Here is a 23015-nt window from a genome sequence, read left to right on the forward strand (position 1 = left end):
TTTTTCTTAGCTCTATTTTCTTAACTGCATTGTTGGTAGGGACAGTTGTAAATCATGTAAATCAGTCCCGTCAACGGGACAGTTGTAAATCATGCAGCGCCGTGTGTCACGATTGCAGATTTTAGAGAAACAACAAATGTTGGTACATATAAGTGTCTTATATTGGCTGAAAGCTTAAATTCTTGTTAATATAACTGCACTGTCCAATTTACAGTAGCTATTACTGCGAAAAAATGCCATGCTATTGTTTGAGGAGAGCTCCTAACAAAACACTTTTTTCCCCGCGATAGGTTTGATAAATTCATCTCTGAAGGTGAAATGTGTTCTTACATTCTGAAATCTTGCTCTGTTTTATCATCCAAAGGGTCCCAGAGATAACATGAAGTTGTCACGTCCTGGCCAGTATAAGGGCTAATTGGTATTGTAGTTTGGTCAGGACGTGGCAGAGGGTATTTGTTTTATGTGGTTAGGGGTGGTGTGTTTGTTGTAGGGCAGTTGATTTAGGTATTCCGGGGTTTTTGGGCACTGTTTGATTTTCATGTATTCTATGTTTAGTCTAGTGTGTCTGTTTCTATGTTTGGGTTCATTGGGGTTGGGACTCTCAATTGAAGGCAGGTGTTGTCTATTTGCCTTTGATTGAGAGTCCCATATATGAGGGTGTGTTTGTCTTTTGTGGGAGATTGTTTTTGCACTGCGTTTAATAGCCTGCAGAACTGTTGCGGTTGTCACCTTTATTGTTTTGTTAAGTGGATGCTTTACTCCTTTTTGGAAATTAAATATGAGTATTCACATACCTGCTGCGCCTTGGTCTTCTCTCCATGACAACTATTGTTACAGAACCACCCACCAAAGGACCAAGCAGCAGAAGAGGAGGAAGCCACGGGAGGAAAAAATGGAGGAATGGACCTGGCAGGACGAAAGACAATTCTGGGAGGACAAGTTAAGGGAGCTAAGGGAACCCGAGAGGCAGCCACAATATTTTTTTTGGGGGGGGCACACGGGTAGTTTGGCCAGGCCAGGGAAGAGCCGTAAGCCAGCTACCCGTGACTACAGGGAGGCGCGTATGAGGTGGAGGGCGCCATGTTACGCTGAGGTACGCACCATCTCGCCTATACGGACGCACAGCCCAGTCCGCCCAGTACCAGCGCCCCGCAGGTGCCAGGGCAAGGTGAGCATCGAGCCGGAAGGGGTGATGCCAACCCTGCACTCAAGACCGCCAGTGCGCCCTTTCGGTCTGGTGTTTCCCGCTAGACGCACTAGCATGGAGGTGCATGTCTCCAGGCTGGCACGTCCAGTACCAGCCCCACGCATCAGGAGTCTAGTGCGTCACCAGAGCTGCCCGCCAGTCGTAAGTCACCAGAGCTGCCCGCCAGTCGTAAGTCACCAGAGCTGCCCGCCAGTCGTAAGTCACCAGAGCTGCCCGCCAGTCGTAAGTCACCAGAGCTGCCCGCCTGTCCTCCGGGTCTGCCAGAGCTGCCCGCCTGTCCTCCGGGTCTGCCAGAGCGGCCCGCCTGTCCTCCGGGTCTGCCAGAGTGGCCCGACTGCCTGGAACGGCCAGAACCGGAGCCACCTCCAGATATAGGTGGGTTGGGGAGGGGGGGTGTAGCACAGTGCCGTCGTTGACGGCAGCCACCCTCCCTTCCCTCCCTTTAGAAGGGGGATTTTTTTTTGTTGTTGTTTGGGGTTGTTGTTTGGGGTTGTTGTTTTTCTTAAGGTGCTTCCGGGGTTAGCACCTTTAGGGGGGGGGTACTGTCATGTCCTGGCCAGTATAAGGGTTAATTGGTATTGTAGTTTGGTCAGGACGTGGCAGAGGGTATTTGTTTTATGTGGTTAGGGGTGGTGTGTTTGTTGTAGGGCAGTTGATTTAGGTATTCCGGGGTTTTTGGGCACTGTTTGATGTATTCTGGGGTTTTTGGGCACTGTTTGATGTATTCTATGTTTAGTCTAGTGTGTCTGTTTCTATGTTTGGGTTCATTGGGGTTGGGACTCTCAATTGAAGGCAGGTGTTGTCTATTTGCCTTTGATTGAGAGTCCCATATGAGTTTGTGTTTGTCTTTTGTGGGAGATTGTTTTTGCACTGCGTTTAATAGCCTGCAGAACTGTTGCTGTTGTCACCTTTATTGTTTTGTTAAGTGGATGCTTTACTCCTTTTTGGAAATTAAATATGAGTATTCACATACCTGCTGCGCCTTGGTCTTCTCTCCATGACAACTATTGTTACAGAAGTGTCATTTTGTTAGATAAAAATGTTATATCCTAAAAAGGTCCATATAGCATGCACGATCAATTTTGTATTTCCACTCATTCAATTTGCAAAGAAAGGAATCTGTGAAAATCTAACCCTAAACGTTGTTTCAACCAGTCAAATTACATTCGTATTTATTCGTCAGAGATCCTGGAACATAACCAGACTTCACTATGTCATTAGGAGTGTAGTATATCCTATAGGACACCAAATTTGGTCAGAGAGTGATGCCTTCATGGCGAGCCGATGATGCGGGCAGTCTTCACTTGATTGACTGTAACTTTGTCAAATAAGCACCAATCGGGGAAATCCCATATCTGTCGCACAATTTTGCTGCTAATCTTGTGCAACAGCAAAACTTTTCCTTTTGGACAAAAATGGCAAGAATATTGAGAGTTATGAAGTTATGAAAACTGTTTTGCAAATGTTGAACTTACAATATGGCTACTAATACTGGAAAAGCTAAATCAAAGTATACAGATTTGACGATATTCATGCAGAAAAATGTAATTTCAATGTGAATGCGTCCTTCACGATTTGCCCAAATGTACCTGGGTGACTTCACACTAAATGTCATGTAGCTTGCTCATACTTCAAGTTATCAGTCTGAAATTTTGGGACCTTTCTGTTACATTTCAAAGATGGTGTTAGAGAAAAAATAATGGTTGTATTTTCTTCTACCAGATCAATTGTGTTATTCTCCTACATTCAATTCACATTTCCACAAGTTTCAAAGTGTTTCCTTTCAAATGGTACCACGAATATGCATATATGTGCTTCAGGGCCTGAGCTACAGGCAGTTAGATTTGGGTATGTCATTTTAGGTGAAAATTGAATTAAAGGCTATCCCTAATACCCTTTCTAAAATAAATTTAGAAATCTATATTATTCAATTATTGCACCCACACTGCTCGCGCTCGTCAACGAGCATCTGCGTTGCCAAGGGCTAAAGTAGAAGTCAGTTCTATTTGTGACGCAGATCGCGGTGCATGTCCTGCCTCACCCATCTCCTTATGGTTTATAGAAGCAGATACCCACGTGCCATCTCCTCATTGGTTATATCCATGTGGGTGATTGAAAGATGAACTGTGTTGGTCGTTGTGGTAATACTATGAAAGTTTAGATGCCAATCACCATATAAGTTCAAAGAAAAAAAATCCTAGGAGGAGAGATGACTAGAAACGATTCGGTTGACCGTTTTATGTGTGGATTAATTGTCGGAGTAGAGGACCTTGTTGCATTTTAGGTAAAATAACAACTCAATGTTTATATCCCAGGACAAATTAGCTAGCAACAGCAAGCTAGCTAAATAGGACAAATGAGCTAGCAAGTGCAAGCTAGCTAGCTAAATTGCCATAAATGTTTAATGCTTTTCGACCTGTCAAAGTTTGTTTTGATATTTTAACCTGCGTGTCGTGATTGCGTTTGGTGTGATGGACAAAATAAATGTATGCACGGTGGCGCACGTGCGCAGCCGGTTTGGGTTTCATGTAAGAGTTTATTAAGAGCTTGTTAGTAAGCAGTTCACGGTAAGGTCTACACCTGTTGTATTCGGCACATGTCACCAATAACATTTGATTTGATCACGGACCAGAAAGCTGCCTGCTTTTACAACATTTTCTCTCCGCCAAGCTGGCCAGCTCCGCAGCCCATTCCCAGTGTGCTCTCCCGAGCACATTTTCCAAATATCCACGGCCCTGCTTTTCCGAACATACCAGTGCATCTCCCAGCCACATGCCCCACCCCTTGGTGGATCCGTGAGGCCGTGCCGTCAACCACCGATTCCGAGTCCCGGCTATTCAACCATCGCCGGTACAGTAATTCATTTTCAATTCAATACATTCTTAATTTCCATTCACCTTCAGAGTAATTGATAAAAGCTGCTTGCCACTCTTTATTGTGCCAAAGTCCATGTGACGGCAGGCCACACAGTATCATATTGCAACAGTTTGTTGCAAATTCACCATATTGGCCACATCTTATCATCCTGCAGACCGGCCTTCTCACTCTAGAAATGTCATTGCATGGTATCCGTCCAGCCATGATTGTTCTGACTTATGCTGCTTTCTCCCTCGTGCCCCCACTACACTACTTCTCCCTCTCTCTGGTCGCTTGCCTATGGCTGCCCTTCCTACCGGGACACAACCATGATGACATCCCCAAGATCACCAACTCGGCTTCCAAGCCTCAGATCAGGCCTCAAAGACTTCGACCTAAGCCCCTAAACCAGCTCCAGACCTGGCTTCTCTCCCAGCCTCTGATTATGACTTGGCATCCGACACAACCTGCTCTCTGCCACCACCAGTGTCTCCTCCCCCAACAAGCTTACATCCCTACCTACTCAGCCAGTTATGTGCTCACCGCCACCACAGCGGTTCGGCGCCTGGACATCCCAGCTGCGACGCTGTCCCAGTTAAGTGAACTAACTGTCTCACGGTTCCAGTCTTCACTGCCAACCGCTCTGGCCTCCCGGCTACAGCCACTATTAGCTCTCCCCCTCTCAGGTCCAGCTGGCCCCTTGTCCACTACAGCAGTGGCTCACCCCCTCTCTCTGCCAGTGACAACCTCTCAGGCTCACCCACTCTCTGCCGACCCCTCCCCACTTCAGGTCCCCCCGGCATCTTCCCTGGCCTTCTTGTATTACAGAGACGTCATCTGCTCAGCTCACCCTTCTCGCAGCTAGGATTTGGATAACTACTCCATTGTTATGGATCTGGCCAGTCGTTTTGGCGTGCTACAATCTACGAATGCCATTGCCTGTTTTTGATTGCCACTGCCTCCAGGCTCCTGCAGTGATATGTCAGCACATACTCAGGGACTCTTGACAGCTCTATGGGCGCCTCTTCACCCACAGGTGTCCATCGCTGCGATCTCCGCAGTTGTTCATCCCACCCTGCCGGTATCCCGTCTGCCCCGACACCAGCAGCCCCTGACACATCCTGCGCACTGCCTCTGCTCCACTCCAACCCCCATTCCTTCCTCTGGACAATGCTCGGCCTTGGCTTCCTCCTCTGTGGTGAGGGGAAAGCAGTCATCCCCCATGCTCCAACGACCTGGTTACTAAGTTTGCCTTCAGCACTCCAGTGGTGGCTCAGCCCCTCTGCCCATGACAACTTCTCTTCACTGCTGGTCCCATGACTGCCACCCCCGCAGTTCCTCACTTTCCCGCCATGAACTCCCACATCTCAGCCAGTTGCGTGCCAACTGATCTTGCAGCGATTCGGCCCCTGGTTTTACCAGCTGTGACCCTCTACTAGATGTGAACCAATTGCTTCTGTTCAAGTATTCAGGTGCCGGCCACCGCCCGCCCTCATCACCATTGACATCCTGTCTGACTGCATCCAGATGCTGAGATTAAGTTACGTCTCTATCGCAGTCTCTCTACGCTGGGATTCTTTTTCCATTTTTCACTTCCTGCGACGTTAGGAGTTTACATCCTACATTTTCTACCTACATCCCTTCTCAGCATGTCAGATATCCCCGTCCTCGACAAATATACCTTCACCATCAAACACAATAAACCAATCATTTTGACAGAACCACAACAGTGTACCTGATCCGGCTAACATCTACCCTCAGCCCTTACCAACCACTCACCTACTTCCAACAGCTCAGACAATCTCAACATGCCTCTCCCTCCGATCTACTGTTCATCACCAAATCTGGTTCCCATCTGAGACAAATACTATCACTGTATGGCTATCCTGCTGATCAATTCTCAGGACTTCTCCTTCCATGTCGGAGCTGCATCAATGGAAACTTCGACACAGCATCCCAGTCCATACAACTCCTCGCACGCTGGTCCTCTCAAGCCTCTCATTCCTACATCTGCTCTGACATCAACATCAGGAGAGCACACAACATGCTCATCTCTCAGAACATGCATTAACTCAAGCACTGTTTTCTAGTCCCTGCCTCCTTTCACGGACACCATCTACCTCAAGCACCGACTCCTACCCAACCAGCCCCCCCCCCCCCAAAAAAAATAATCCCTTGCCACAGTCTCTTCTGGTTGCTCTTCTGGGGTCTAAGGTTGGGTCACTCCGTGGGCATCTCGTCCATACGCTGTACTCCCTCAACTATATTGCCAACCATTCAGCACCTACAGTCCAGAACAACTCACTTCCTGTCCAGGGTCTGACTAATTTGGAGTTCTTGTTTTGGGGATTGCATCACTACAGCAGGCTAACTACCATGGCCTGTTGTCTACAAACCAAACTTTACAAAGCCCCCCCACAAAAAAATATTAAACCCATTTCAATGTCTGGTCCTTAAACTCATGCAACCCCTCTCTTTTTCACCTGGTTCTACATGTCATGGAAAAGTTTCCATCCCAAATCGGAAAGAAAGGCTATCGAGGCCCAATGACATTAAACAACATGGTTAGCTAACAGGGTAGGAGAAACATGTAACATCCACACATGGTCTCACTACCTCACTTGGTCAAACAAGCTGGAACATCCCTTGTCAGGTGACAGCGTTCAGTATGGCTGCTCTTCCTGGCACAATAGAGATACAGTGAGGGGAAAAAGTATTTGATCCCCTGCTGATTTTGTACGTTTGCCCACTGACAAAGAAATGATCAGTGTATAATTTTAATGGAAGGTTTATTTGAACAGTGAGAGACAGAATAACAACAAACAAATCCAGAAAAACACATGTCAAAAATGTTATAAAATTATTTGCATTTTAATGAGGGAAATAAGTATTTGACCCCTCTGCAAAACATGACTTAGTACTTGGTGGCAAAACCCTTGTTGGCAATCACAGAGGTCAGACATTTCTTGTAGTTGGCCACCAGGTTTGCACACATCTCAGGAGGGATTTTGTCCCACTCCTCTTTGCAGATCTTCTCCAAGTCATTAAGGTTTCGAGGCTGACGTTTGGCAACTCAAACCTTCAGCTCCCTCCACAGATTTTCTATGGGATTAAGGTCTGGAGACTGGCTAGGCCACTCCAGGACCTTAATGTGCTTCTTCTTGAGCCACTCCTTTGTTGCCTTGGCCATGTGTTTTGGGTCATCGTCATGCTGGAATACCCATCCACGACCCATTTTCAATGCCCTGGCTGAGGAAAGGAGGTTCTCACCCAAGATTTGACGGTACATGACCCCGCCCATCGTCCCTTTGATGCGGTGAAGTTGTCCTGTCCCCTTAGCAGAAAAACACCCCCAAAGCATAATGTTTCCACCTCCATGTTTGACGGTGGAGATGGTGTTCTTGGGGTCATAGGCAGCATTCCTCCTCCTCTAAACACGGCGAGTTGAGTTGATGCCAAAGAGCTCCATTTTGGTCTCATCTGACTACAACACTTTCACCCAGTTGTACTCTGAATCATTCAGATGTTCATTGGCAAACTTCAGACGGGCATGTATATGTGCTTTCTTGAGCAGGGGGACCTTGCGGGCGCTGCAGGATTTCAGTCCTTCACCGCGTAGTGTATTACCAATTGTTTTCTTGGTGACTATGGTCCCAGCTGCCTTGAGATCATTGACAAGATCCTCCCGTGTAGTTCTGGGCTGATTCCTCACCATTCTGATGATCATTGCAACTCCACGAGGTGAGATCTTGCATGGAGCCCCAGGCCGAGGGATATTGACAGTTCTTTTGTGTTTCTTCCATTTACGAATAATCGCACCAACTGTTGTCACCTTCTCACCAAGCTGCTTGGCGATGGTCTTGTAGCCCACTCCAGCCTTGTGTAGGTCTACAATCTTGTCCCTGACATCCTTAGAGCTCTTTGGTCTTGGCCATGGTGGTGAGTTTGGAATCTGATTGATTGATTGATTGCTTCTGTGGACAGGTGTCTTTTATACAGGTAACAAGTTGAGATTAGGAGCACTCCCTTTAAGAGTGTGCTCCAAATCTCAGCTCGTTACCTGTATAAAAGACACCTGGGAACCAGAAATCTTTCTGATTGAGAGGGGGTCAAATACTTATTTCCCTCATTAAAATGCAAATCAATTTCTAACATTTTTGACATGCGTTTTTCTGGATTTTTTTGTTGTTATTCTGTCTCTCACTGTTGAAATAAACCTACCATTAAAATTATAGACTGATCATTTCTTTGTCAGTGGGCAAACGTACAAAATCAGCAGGGGATCAAATACTTCTTTCCCTCACTGTATAGTATACCTAGAGAAAGTTCCAGGTAGAAGTTGCCCTATAGGATCAGCTTTACCCCCCCACTAAATGCTAACCTTAACAGGAGAGGAGGCATGCAGAGAGGAGATGTGGAGAGGAGGAAGGAGGCAGAGAGGAGAGGAGAGATAGGACTATATTCTTCCCTGTGGCTCAGTTGGTAGAGCATGGTGTTTGCAACGCCAGGGTTGTGGGTTCGATTCCCACGGGGGGCCAGTACAAAAAAATGCATTAAATTAAATGTATGCATTCACTACTGTAAGTCGCTCTGGATAAGAGCGTCTGCTAAATGACTAAAAATGTATTTATTTTTTATTTTTAAAAAATTACATTTATTCAATCTGTATTGCTGAAGTGGTACCAATTGCGTGATTAAAAATGTAAAGGTAATTTCCAATTGCGCCGACATGAATGCAGTCTCGGCTAGGGCAGGAACATTGCCTTTAAATTTAAATCGTGCTGTAACACTGAACTTCCGTAATATGGATTGAATAGAGCCCTTAAGCAAGTCAGAGAAAGCCTGAGAGTCAGAGGCAAAGAGAATCAGAGCGCGGCAGAGGGAGGCCTAGAGATTCTGATCGTACCTTGAGGCTGGAGCAGGAGGAGCGTTGCTCCCTCGTAGAGGAGCTGCCTCCGTTCTCTGTTGTCCCTCTCTCCTTGGCCACCGGCTCCATCCTACACAGATGGCTCTCGTTTTCCTTGGGCAAAGTTCCCCTAATGAAATTTCTTGGCATTGATGCATGTAACCCTGCAAATAGATAATTCAAGCATGTGACCCAGATCTCTTCCTATCCAGAAAATAAGTGTGTTTGCAGCAGCATTGCTCCAGTCCGGAGGCTAGGATGGCCAGTGGATTAAATTAGTTTTAAGAGTTTTTAGGAATGCAGTCCACGGGCAATAAAAAAATAAAACAGTATTTTATTAGAAAAACAAATGGTTTTAGTAGCATATCATAGATTAAGACTATATATTGAGATTTGACACACTTTGGGAAACAACAACAACAAATAAATCAAAAGGGGAGACTGCCTAAGTCCTAGAATCTTGCTCCTACTTCCAGGAATGTATTGATGAATCATTAATGAGAACTATGTGATCAAGACGCAACCTGTCCAGAGCACCCACCCATTTCTCTCTCTCGATCTCTCTCTCACACTCACTCACACGCGCAGACACTCTTTCTCTCATCCATTTCCCCCTCTTTCTCTCTCTCGCACTCTCCCCTCCTTCTCCCCCTTCCCTGTCTCTCAGGCAGCCTACAACCTTATGAATAGTAAATAGCTTCCCCTCATCACACTCAAATGATCCAATCCAGATAGAAATACTGTAGCTGCAAGCAGCCATGCTGGGGTTCAAGCTTTGGCCCTGCAGGACAAATTGGACACATCATTCTTGGATGAGCTACAATATATATACACACACACATACAAAAGTATGTGGGCACCCCTTAAAATTAGTGGATTCAGCTATTTCAGTCACACCCGTTGCTGACAGGTATATAACATCGAGCACACAGCCATGCAATCTCCATAGACAAACATTTGGCAGTAGAATGGCCTTATTCAGTGACTTTCAACGTTGCACCGTCATGGGATGCCACCTCTCCAACAAGTCAGTTCGTCAAATTTCTGCCCTGCTAGAGCTACCCCGGCAACTGTAAGTGCTGTTATTGTGAAGTGGAAACGTCTAGGAGGAGATCAACCGCGAAGTGGTAGGCCACACAAGCTCACAAAGAGTAAAAATCATCTGTCCTCAGTTGCTACACTCACTACCGAGTTCCAAACTGGAAGCAACGTCAGCACAATAACTGTTCATCGGGAGCTTCATGAATGGGTTTCCATGGCCGAGCAGCCGCACACAAGATCATCATGTGCAATGCCAAGCGTTGGCTGGAGTGGTGTAAAGCTCGCCGCCATTGGACTCTGGAGCAGTGGAAACGGGTTCTCTGGAGTGATGAATAATACTTAACCATCTGGCAGTCCAACGGACTAATCTGGGTTTGGCGGATGCCAGGAGAATGGTCATGTAGTGTACTTCTGTACTTCTTACCACGTTTCCCAAATACCAGAACTCAAAATCCAACAAGATCATCTAATATGCTTTTGATAGGTTTTGTACCATTTAGTGATATTAACTACTTCTTCTACTCGCGAACAGCTTGACCGATCAGCACCAATATATTCCAAGACAACATAGGCATTTTAAACCAACAACACCACCATGAGGCCAAACAGAACCAAACTCTACAGGTTTGCTAGACTCACATCGCTGAGCATGTGTGCCAAATTCCATGACTTTGTCAAACAAATCAAGAGATATAAATATATGGTGGATCAGATTGTTCTTGCATATGTTGAGTCTTGACAGTGTTGGGTACATGTGTATCACGTTTTATTTCAATACGAATAACCATGTCTGATTTATATGCATGTATGTCTCAGGTCACACCCACTTGAATGTTTATTGGTCAGTACCTGCCATGTTGTTTGAGATGCTAGCCTGGAAACACATGCGTTGTGAGACCTTGGTCCATAGATGCCATGTGTCAAGCTTCGTGTAGATTGGTCATTCGGTGCCAGAGGAGTAGTGTTTTTAGTGTTTTTAATCAAATTCCAAATGGCGGAAAATTCCTCATGGCGGACCTTATGGGCAAATTTGTTATTTGTGAGTAGAGGGACCTATGTACAGAATTTCAGGAGTCTAGCTCAAACGGGGTGAGGGGCGTGAGCTTTCAAAGTATGCATTTTAAAATGCTTGTTGTAACGCCACCATGTGGCCAATTGGCCTGGCATTGCATGAGAGGGTGTGACCCTTTAACCATCATGCAAGGTTGCAACCTCCTGGGCCTGACGATCTCACAGGAATTTGCTTTTTATTTACCAATTCGGCAGAAGAAGGGAAATTATAATCAACGCAAAAAAAATACAGTATTGTTTCACCCAGCTTCGCTGCTTGAACCCCTAATTAGAGTGGACCAAGTAATAACCCACCCTACCTCAGAGGAAAAGCACAATACTGAAAGACTGATAACCAATTACTGTTGGGTCAATACAGCCATCCCACCTCACTCTGTGTCCAAACACCACACATATTGCATCCTTAATGAAACCAAATAAGGCTTTCTGTCATTAAACATGGTCATTATCTGATATTTACATTAGCTGATGAAAATTGACATGGAGCCGGGGAGCGAGAGCGAGACCTCCCCATTAGTCATGTGAGAGCTCTATGCTGCATACAGCACGGTAAGTAGCTGCAGGGTGTCACTCAGCAGGCGATCAGAGCCTAGTGTTGATTGCAAAAGGCTTCTCTCTCTCTGACTCACCTAGAGAACAACACATTAACACAATAACAACACCCGATAAGAAAACGAATTCACTGGTACGCCTACAGTGCTTACTTACAGGTCCTGATACAGACCTGCATAAACAGTCTGTATTTGAAGCTGTGGCCCACATTGAGTGAATTACTCAGGTTAGTCATGAAATTAAATCTTTCCAGCAGCGCTTTAATAAAGAAAAACAATATTCTACTTGTTGAGCAGGAGGGAGAAGAGACGCCAGCACACCACGAGTGCAATGATGGCTAGCCTGGAAGGTCATTCTCAAAGGAGGAAGATAATAGAGACAAACATAAATTGATTCACACCATGGTAACCTTTTACAGCTATCCTCCAACCCTCTATCTGACTAACTACAGACTACAGAACTCCATAGACTGGAGCTCATGACTGCTTTACCAGATGGGCAGTTCCAGAGCACTCCTGTCTCCAAGGATAAGCTTATTATATTCACCAATTTAGTAGATCCACAGTATTGTTACAATATGATACATTAAGTCTGATTCACTTTGAATGAGATCTTATTAAGTTATAGGAACTTGGACCTTTTTGATATATTTCTGCCTGGATCTCTGCATGCCTAACACTGAGTCAGAATAAAATGCTGCTATTTAATCCCTTATCGACAAAGGAATCAGAATTAAACAGGATTAGTAGCCTAAATTCTTTAATCATATTTGAGAAAACAGAACAGAAATGCCGTGGTTACTTATTTTTTCACTGTAACTGGTACTGGGATCAATCAGTAGCCTAGCCGTCCTTTTTACTTTCCTTGGGAAATAATCACATTGACCACCTATTGATTTTTTCCTGCAGATGAACAAACCTGCTATGTAAACCAAAAAGATGTAAGCACAACGTGTAGCGCACAACATGTGCTCATAAATCTTTCCATTATAATTTTTTTTTTTTATGCTGTTATAGGTCTTCCTTCTACAAGCATGGACATGGCAACGACTTTGTGTGCATTTGCTCACAGCAAATTGGCAATTGTTACCTAGTGTTGATTTTTCAGTAACATTTCTAGTGTTGATTCAGGAGTTAAATTAACTCTGTAAGAGTGTTATTTTACAGTAGTGTAAAATAACCCCAGTGTTGGTGTTAATAACTAGTGTTGAGTGTGAGAGTGTGATTGTGTCCGTTTTACTCTGTGGAGAGAAAAACGTTCTCATCAAAACCAAGCCCATCATCAGATTTTCCAGCATGCTATACTGCAGCTACACATTTTTGGGATTTTTTTAGTATCTCGGTTTTTGCATTTACATTGATTGATTGATTGGATTAATCTTATGCTACACAAAGATAACACATTTTTCTAAACTAATCCAATCAGTTAGTTAGATTTATTGCTCCGTTACTGAAAGAGTTGTTCCAGTTTCAATGTTTTAGGTAGTCTCATCACAATGTCCCTAAACTTAACAGTCATTCTCAATGCAGGTTGAGGGAGAATAAAAATACCAACTGTTGGATGGCCTAACATGCTGACCAAACCAGACGAAAGTGTGCGCCATCGCGCGCATGTTGATTTTGTACCCCCACACCAGACACGATAAGGAGACGCAGGCTCAAATATCAAAACAAACTCTGAACCAATTATATTAATTTGGGGACAGGTCGAAAAGCATTAAACATTTATGTCAATTTAGCTAGCTAGCTTGCTGTTGCTAGCTAATTTGTCCTGGGATATAAACATTGGGTTGTTATTTTACCTGAAATGCACAGTTCACTCGAAAAGGCAAGGCACACTGGAAAATTATATTGGAGGCGTGGTTTAGTGAGAGTGTGGCTCTCAATTCTTTGTTTTTAGCCACCTGTGAATGGAAGTGTTGTACCAGTTTAAGTGGTCTATGGTTATGTTAATTGAAAGTTTAAGCATGTCCACCGCCAGTCCTAAAGCCTTTGTAAATGCTAACATAACAGCTTTTTGCATTAAAGATTTATAAATATTATTGTAACGTCCTTAATCCAAAACTAGTGATTTTGCCAAGAGGTATGGACCTCTTCATGTAACGGTTAAAAATACTGCATAATGTACCACCATTAATGCAAACTATATTCACTTCCTACTGTTAAAAATACTTATTGAGGTGTTATTGCTTTACACTAACAGTGTTAATTCCCTAACTGAGAAAGTGTAACAGCATCAGCACTAAGCACAGTGTTAATTTAACAGTGTGGACTCGTATAGACATTTACCAATGTCAGTGTTGATTTAACACTGGGGAATTTGCTGAGCTGTAATGTCAGGGCAGCCCTGGCCATTACCATAAACTACTGTATGTAAACTCTTCCGAACGCATAATTTAGAAATCTCAGCAACAGCTCTACCGGTGCCAGTTATGTAACAGGTTCGTAATACCGATTTTACAAACTGAAAATTTTGGACAGCAGAATAGTTTAAAGAGCAATTAGGAAAGAAGAGAGAGAGAGAGGGAGAGCGAGAGAGAGAGAGATTATGAGAAATTATGCACAAACTTATAGTGGTCCCTATAAGCTTGGGGCTGCCATGAATTTGACAGTATCTTACAGGCAAACAATTCTGTATTTCATATTACAGTACACATAATATAAATACAGTATCAAAACAAGTACTGTGTGATGACACACGGTACAATAATGTAAAAAAGTAAATGTGACCGTAATCGGAATGAATGAATAAAATTAATTGAGCGGAGAGGTTTGTATTTTACTGTAATTACAAGGGATTGGTGCAAGCAGGTTGGCTGCTTGATAAAGTGTTTACACATTACAACATATTAATGAATATTAGTTTTTTTAATATCACTTGCACTTCTAGAGGCTTAAACTGGCACCGACTACACTGCAAAACAGACCAAAAGGACATGGAAAAATGCTCAAGCATTTATGGTTTAAGACTTGCTGCCACTGTAATCTGCCCCCTATACAGTGCTTCAGAAAGTATTCACACACCTTTACTTTTCCCACATTGTGCTGTGTTACAGCCTGAATTTAAAATAGATTCCATTTAGATTTGTCACTGGCCTACACACAATAAATCAAATTGTATTTGTGAAGTGCGCCGAATAAAACAGGTATAGACCTTACCGTGAAATGCTTAACAAACAAAGAAAGTAAGAAACATTTGCTAAATAAACTAAAAGAAAATAGTAACACAATAAAATAACAATAACATGGCTACATAAAAAGTGTACTGATACCGAGTCAATATGCAGGGGTTTGGGTTAGTCGAGCTAATTGAGGTAATATGTACAGTGCATTAAATTCATTTTTTTACTCTTCAATCTACAATCAATACCCCATAATGAGAAAGCAAAAACAGGTTTTTAGACATTTTTGCAAATGTATTAAAAATGTTAAACTGAAACATCACATTTGCATAAGTATTCAGACGCTTTACTCAGTACTTTGTTGAGCACCTTTGGCAGTGATTACAGCCTCGAGTCTTCTTGGGTATGACGCTACAAGCTTGGCACACTTGTATTTGGGGAGTTTCTCCCATTCTTCTCTGCAGATCCTCTCAACCTCTGTCAGGTTGGATGGGGAGCGTCGCTGCACAGCTATTTTCAGGTCTCTCCAGAGATGTTCGATTGGTTCAAGTCCGGGCTCTGGCTGGGCCACTCAAGGACATTCAGAGACTTGTCCCGAAGCCACTCCTGCGTTGTCTTGGCTGTGTGCTTAGGGTAGCTTAGCATCCGATTCATCGGACCACTTACGTATTGAGCGCTTCACTAGTACTTCCCGATTTAGTTTTTGCTCATAAGTAGGAATCAGGAGGATAAAGTTATGGTCAGATTTGCCAAATGGGCGACGGAGAGGAGAGCTTTGTACGCATATCTGTGTGTGGAGTAAAGGTGATCTAGAGTTTGTTTTCCTCAGTTGCACATGTGACATGCTGGTATAAATGAAGTAAAACTGATTTCTGTTTTCCTGCATTAAAGTCCCCGGGCCACAAGAAGCGCCACCTCTGGATAAGCATTTTCTTGTTTGCTTATGGCCTTATACAGCTCGTTGAGTGCGGTCTTAGTGCCAGCATCGATTTGTGGTGGTAAATAGACAGCTACGAAGAATATAGATGAAAACTATTTTGGTAAATAGTGTGGATTACAGATTATCGTGAGGTACTCGAACGCAGGAGAGCAAAACCTTTAGACCTCCTAATATTAGAGATTGCGCACCAGCTGTTGTTGATAAAGAGACACACACCACCCCCCCGATCTTACTGGAGGCTGCTATTCTGTCTAGCCGATCCACAGAAAACCCAGCTAACTGTATTTATCAATGTCCTTGCTCAGCCACGACTCTGTGAAATATAGGATATTACAGTTTTTAATGTCCCGTTGATAGGATAGTCTCGAATGAGCTCATCCAGTTTATTCTCCAGTGATTGCAAATTTGCCAGTAGAATGGAGGTAAAGGCGGATAATCCACTCCCCGACGCAGTCAGCTCTTCATACGATTGACGGGGATTTGAGCCTGGTCCGGGAAGAGCAGTATATCCTTCGCATCAGACTCATTAAAGAAAATAAATTGTGTCCAATTCTAAGTGAGTAATCACTGTTCTGATGTCCAAAACCTATTTTCTGTCATAGTAAACAATGGCAGAAACATTATGTACCAAAAAAGTTAAAAACAGTGCAATTTTTTTTTAAACACACAAAATAGCACAATTGGTCAAGAGACCATAAAATGGCGGCCATCCCCTCCGGCGCCAATGTTAACTGATACCAGTTTTGACTTAAAGTGGCTTGAAAATCTATGGCAAGACTTGAAAATGGCTGTCTAACAATGATCAACAACCAACTTGACAGAGCTTGAAGAATTAAAAAAAATTGCAAATATTGTACAATCCAGGTGTGCAAAGTTTAGAGATTTACCCAGTAAGACTCACAGCTGTAATTGCTGCCAAAGGTGATTCTAACATGCATTGAATACTTATTTAAGCAAGATATATTAGTGTTTTATTTTTCATCCATTTTTTACAAATGTTTGCATTTTTTTTCCACTTTGAAATTACAGAATATTTGGTGTGGATCATTGACCAAAAAAAATCACAATTAAATCCATTTTAATCCCACAACAAAATGTGGAAAAAAACCTAAGGGTGTGAATACTTTCTGAAGGCACTGTATATTTTGAATTGATGAAGCACTTTAAATACATAAGAGTTAAGTTGTTGCAGCATCCTCACCCAGCGGTGCAACAAATAAAGTCTCTTACAAAGCACACCTCAAAATATGTTAAACGCTAACCACTAGGCTACCTGCTGCCATATATGGTAGGGCACTGTATTCGGTGGGGTGGAATTACAGTACCATTCGAAATACAGCAATTTCCCACAATTTCCCATTTACAGTATGCCGCACAGTGAAAGATGTCAGCATTTTTTACTGTTGGTAATACCTCATTACTGTATAAATTATAGTTTTATGTTACAGTGTAGGTAGGCAGGTTCCTCACTTAAATTCACTGTGAATCTTTGATGCATAAAAAGCTAAAATTACATGATTGGTGATGGGTACCTGTCATAGCTTTCCAAACACTGAATTCAAAACACACTCAGACTGCAAGTAGCCTAAATAAATAAACGCTAACTAAAATATAGTTGTCTTCCTGGTCGACCTATCTGACAGCTTCGGTCTATTCCATCTGTGATGCTCAGTATAAGTAAAGCGTCACTACAAAAGCTATCAAACACTTGTGTAGGAGAAAAAATGTTGAGTCACTTACCAAGTCTACCATGAAACAATCGCCCTATATTTCCCAATGTGGTAATACACCAACCTATGACAAACACGCGCGTAATATTCCCGGTGGCAGAGAGTTTGGACAGCGCAGAGTGCGCGGCAGATGTCTCGAGCTCAGGGGAAACTTCTCATATGGATGAAGAGCAGTAAAGCCACCGGTTATTAAAGGTCATAGATGAAGGTATTTCTCAAAAGTTCTTCTTCCCGCCTCTTGTCATCATCACAGTTCCAATTATCTAAACATTTGACCTCTATCAGACCGAGTTTTCACAACATTCTCGCTGAGAAATGAATCAGTTTGGAACATAAAACTGTTTGTGCAACCCTACACTGCTTGTAGAATTTAGCTCACGCACGTGATAACACTTGAAAGGGAGAGAAGCAGAGCGCGCGGTATGGTGATATGTATCCTAGTTCCAGAATTGATTCGCTCCAACGCAAAGCTTCTCGATGGACAAAAAGGCTAACGAAAATAAAACACCGTGCCGGGGTTATGTTGTTTTGAATTTGTTAACCGTTATTAGGTTGTGATTGAAAAGAGGTAAAGTGATGGTAAAGTCGTTCATTTTCAAAGGGGCGTTGCGGTGTTGGGCATGATCCTTTCACACAAATGTAATACCAAAACATGTTCTAAGAATCCTAAATCATGCCAGACACTATTTAGCATGTGACGTCTGGAATGCAAATTTGATGTCAGTGAGAGAAACAATAAGGCAAACAGATGTTATTGTGTGTAAAATTGTTACATAGAATTGTCACATAACAAGGCATAATACACCATAACAATTCAATTTATATAAAGTAGCCTAGTCCATATTATAATCTGGGTGGTTTGAGCCCTGAATGCTGATTGACTGACAGCCATGGTATATTTAAGCAATAAGGCACGAGGGGGTGTGGTATATGGCCAATATACCACGGCTAAGGGCTGTTCTTAGGTATGATGCATTGGCCATATACCACAAACCCCTGAGGTTGTAATCAGTCATGTAGCTTTTGGATTACCCAAACTCAAGTAACGCAATCTGATTACTTTGTTAGTTTTGGATTACTTTCCCATTAAGAATCAGAATCACCTTTATTCGCCAAGTACATTTACATATACAGAGAATTTTACTTGGTGATATGGTGCTGCTAGTGATAGACAACATTTAGAGACATACAGTTGTTCGGTATACGTCTCATCCCAAATCCTGATATTACCATGTTCTGACCACTAGATGATGCTGTTCCTACTATTATCCCCCAACGTTAAAGGGATAGTTCCCCCACATTATGAAATTACGTTGGTTTCCTTGCCATGTAAGCAGTCTATTGACAAGTGTATGACAACAACCCATGCTTTGGTTTTGTTGGCCACTATTTCAGATGCTAACTTTTTAGCATTTGTGGCACAAATTCAATACAAGTCAATGGTACCTACAGTGCCTTTGGGAAGTATTCAGACCCCTTGATCTTTTCCACATTTTATTAGGTTACAGCCTTATTGTAAAATGTATAAAGTAGTTTTTTCCCCCTCATAGATCTACACACAATACCCCATAATGACAAAGCAAAAACAAGTTTAGACATTTTTGCTAATTCATCAAAAATAAAAACTGAAATATCATATTTACATAAGTATTCAGACCCTTTACTCAGTACTTTATTGAAGCACCTTTGGCAGCGATTACAGCTTTGAGGCTTCTTGGGTATGACTCTACAAGCTTGGCACACCTATATTTGGGGAGTTTCTCCCATTCTTCTCTGCAGATCCTCTCAAGCTCTGTCAGGTTGGATGGGGAGCATTGCTGCACAGCTATTTTCAGGTCTCTCCAGAAATGTTTGATCAGGTTCAAGTCCGGGCTTTGGCTGGGCCACTCAAGGACATTCAGAGACTTGTCCCGAAGCCACTCCTGTGTTATCTTGGCTGTGTGCTTAGGTTTATTGTCCTGTTGGAAGGTGAACCTTCACCCCAGTCTGTGGTCCTGAGGACTCTGGAGCAGGTTTTCATTAAGCATCTCTCTGTACTTTGCTCTGTTAATCTTTTTCTCGATCCTGACTAGTCTCCCAGTCCCTGCCGCTGAGAAACATCCCCACAGCATGATGCTGCCACCACCATGCTTCACTGTAGAGATGGTGCCAGGTTTCCTCCAGACGTGACGCTTAGCATTCAGGCCAAAGAGTTCAATCTTGGTTTCATCAGACCAGAGAATCTTGTTTTGCATGGTCTGAGAGTCTTTAGGTGCCTTCTGGCAAACTCCAAGCGGACTGTCATCTGCCTTTTACTGAGGAGTGGCTTCTGTCTGGCCACTCTACAATAAAGGCCTGATTGGTGGAGTGCTGCAGAGATTGTTTTCTTTTTGGAAGGTTCTCCCATCTCCACAGAGGAACTCTAGAGCTCTGTCAGAGTGACCATCGGGTTCTTGATCACCTCCCTGACCAAGGCCCTTCTCCCCCGATTGCTCAGTTTGGCCGGGCGGCCAGCTGTAGGAAGAGTCTTGATGGTTCCAAACTTCTTCCATTTAAGAGTGATGGAGGTAACTGTGTTCTTGGGGACCATCAATGCTGCAGAAATGTTTTGGTACCCTTCCCCAGATCTGTGCCTTGACACAATCCTGTGCCGGAGCTCTAAGGACAATTCCTTTGACTTCATGGCTTGGTTTTTGCTCTGACAGGCACTGTCAACTGTGGGACCTTATATAGATAGGTGTGTGGCTTTCCAAATCATGCCCAATCAATTGAATTTACCACAGTTGGACTCCAATCAAGTTGTAGAATCATCTCAAGGATGGTCAATGGAAACAGGATGCACCTGAGCTCAATTTCGAGTCTCATAGCAAAGGGTCTGACTACTTATGTAAATAAGGTATTTCTGTTTTTTATTTGTGATAAATTTGCACACGTTTCTAAAACCTGTTTTTGCTTTGTCATTATCGGGTATTGTGTGTAGATTGCTGAGGAAATATTTATACTTAATCCTTTTTAGAATAAGGCTGTGATGTAACAAAATGTGGCACGGTATATTAGCATTTTCAAGCTTCATGTTCAAATCATCATGAAAGTATCTAAAAATGGATTGTGTAACTCAATCATGTTACTTATAGATGATTTGGAAATTAAGCAAAACAATGGTAATAAAGGTATCATTGACTTGCATTGGACAAAGTGGCCAGAGAAAACCAAAGCATGGGTTGCTGTCATACCTTGTCCATAGACTGCTTACAAGGTAAGTTTTTTTTAAATTATTTCTTGCTGATATGAAAGATAAGGTCCTTATGCTTCCAAAACCGTACCTCAAGCTTTGCATGTTAATGTTCAGACCGAGTGTTGGGGCTTTAACAATACTTTGTACAAAAGACTCTGTGCAATATAATGGAATGGAGACTCATGATCAAGGGCCAATTAAAAATTAGCTAGCAACAGCAAGCTAGCTAAATGTCCATGAATGTTTCAACCTGGCCCAAATTAATAGTTGGTTCACAGTTGGTTTTTGTATTTTAACCTGCGTGTCATGAGAACATCTGGAGGGGATAGGCAAAAATCAACATGTGCACGATTTGGTCAGAGACGGTTTGGTCAAGGTGTTAGCCTAAAGTAGCCTTTTTCCTCATGGGAACCAGCGAAATGTCCCCACTTGTCAGAATTGTCCTTGCGAAGACTTCTGGTCCCCACAATGATAGTAAAACCACACACACACACACACACACACACACACACACACACACACACACACACACACACACACACACACACACACACACACACACACACACACACACACACTTGCATTTGGGTCAAATGGTGTTTCCTGTGTTGTCGGTATGTTATGCCTCATCATTAAACTGATTGGCAATGCACTGCACATTCATGGAATGACCCTAAATGTAATTCACCTCAGTATTCTAAAGGACATGTAGGGCTTACTCATGCTGGAGATAAATGGCATTCCTAAACTTCGACTAAATGAGTCTTGTCTGGAAAATGTGTCTACAAAGCAACTCTGACGTCAATGGGACCAAGCTGAACATTTTTTGAAATAGTTAGATGTTCTAAATAGACCTAGATATTTTTTCCTAGCAAAAAGAAGCAGTATTCATCTCCTGGTCATTAATCTGCAGTCATCTGCATCTGATCTAGCCATGTCTTGAACATATCCCCTACATGGTTCTATGTCTACCAACATTGTATGTAGACCAAAAGACTCTGTCTCTGAATTGTGCTGAAGGGTGCTATAGCAGGTGCTCTATAGGCTTAGTATTTACACCTCAATCACACCTACAGCGTCATTGTATTTTGGTACATCAGAAGTACATTCATTTCCAAGGGAACGCTGCATTTGCCTTGCAACATTGCGAATGCATGCATCAAACTGTATGCTTAGATGGCTTGACAGAAATGGTAGCAGAAGGTGAATGTTGAATTTTTGTTGCACATACAGTACCAGTCAAAAGTTTGGACACACCTACTCATTTAAGGGTTTTTCTTTATTTGTACTATTTTCTACACTGTAGAATAATAGTGAAGACATCAAAACTATGAAATAACACATATGGAATCATGTAGTAACCAAAACATTTAAAAAAAATAGATTATTCAAAGTAGCCACGCTTTGCCTTGAAATCAGCTTGGCATTCTCTCAACCAGCTTCATGAGGTGGTCACCTGGAATGCATTTCAATTAACAGGTGTGCCTTATTAAAAGTTCATTTGAGGAATTTATTTCCTTCATAATGAGTTTTAGCCAATCAGTTGTGTTGTGACAAGGTAGGGATGGTATAAAGAAGATAGCCCTGTTTGGTAAAATACCAAGTCCATATTATGGCAGGAAACAGCTCAGATAAGCAAATAGAAACAACCGTCCATCATTACTTTAAGACATGAAGGTCATTCAATGCAGAACATTTTAAGTACTTTGAAAGTTTCTTCAAATGCAGTTGCAGAAACCATCAAGCGCTGTGATGAAACTGGCTCTCATGAGGACCGCCACAGGAAAGGAAGATCCAGAGTTACCTATGCTGCAGAGGATAAGTTAACTAGAGTTACCAGCCTCAGAAATTGCAGCCCAAATAAATGCTTCACAGAGTTCAAGTAACAGACGCATCTCAACATCAACTGTTCAGAGGAGACTGTGTGAATCAGATCTTCATGGTCGAATTGCTGAAATGAAAACACTACTAAAGGACACCAATAAGAAGAAGATACTTGCTTGGGCCAAGAAACACGAGCAATGGACATGAGACTGGTGGAAATCTGTCCTTTGGTCTGATGAGTCCAAATGTGAGATTTTTGGTTCCAACCACCGTGTCTTTGTGAGACAAAGAGTAGGTGAACAGATGATCTCTGCATGTGTGGTTCCCACTGTGAAGCATGGAGGAGGAGGTGTGATGGTGTGGGGGTGCTTTGCTGGTGACACTGTCAGTGATTTATTTAGAATTCAAGGCACACTTAACCAGCATGTCTACCACAGCATTCTGCAGCGATACGGCAGTGGCACTGTCATTTGTTTTTCTAAAGGACAATGACCAAAAACACACCTCCAGGCTGTGTAAGGGCTATTTGACCAAGAAGAAGAGTGATGGAGTG

General features: G+C 42.9%; 1 protein-coding gene across 1 annotated transcript in view; it reads right to left on the reverse strand.

The window, feature by feature from the left end:
* The window catches only part of LOC106609189 (solute carrier organic anion transporter family member 1C1), a 79181-nt gene extending 61214 nt beyond the window's left edge, over positions 1-17967 (reverse strand). Inside the window, exons 1-2 of the mRNA XM_082977662.1 lie at positions 17435-17967; positions 8970-9133 (exon numbers count right to left, since the gene is read on the reverse strand). Of these exons, the coding sequence (XP_082833788.1) occupies positions 8970-9119 (150 nt within the window). The 5' untranslated portion in view covers positions 9120-9133; positions 17435-17967. The remainder of the gene's footprint in view (positions 1-8969; positions 9134-17434) is intronic.
* Positions 17968-23015: the final 5048 nt, after the last annotated feature.

The sequence above is a fragment of the Salmo salar genome, chromosome 07 (genome assembly GCF_965601325.2).
Source record: "Salmo salar chromosome 07, fSalSal1, whole genome shotgun sequence".
Lineage (NCBI taxonomy): Eukaryota > Metazoa > Chordata > Actinopteri > Salmoniformes > Salmonidae > Salmo > Salmo salar.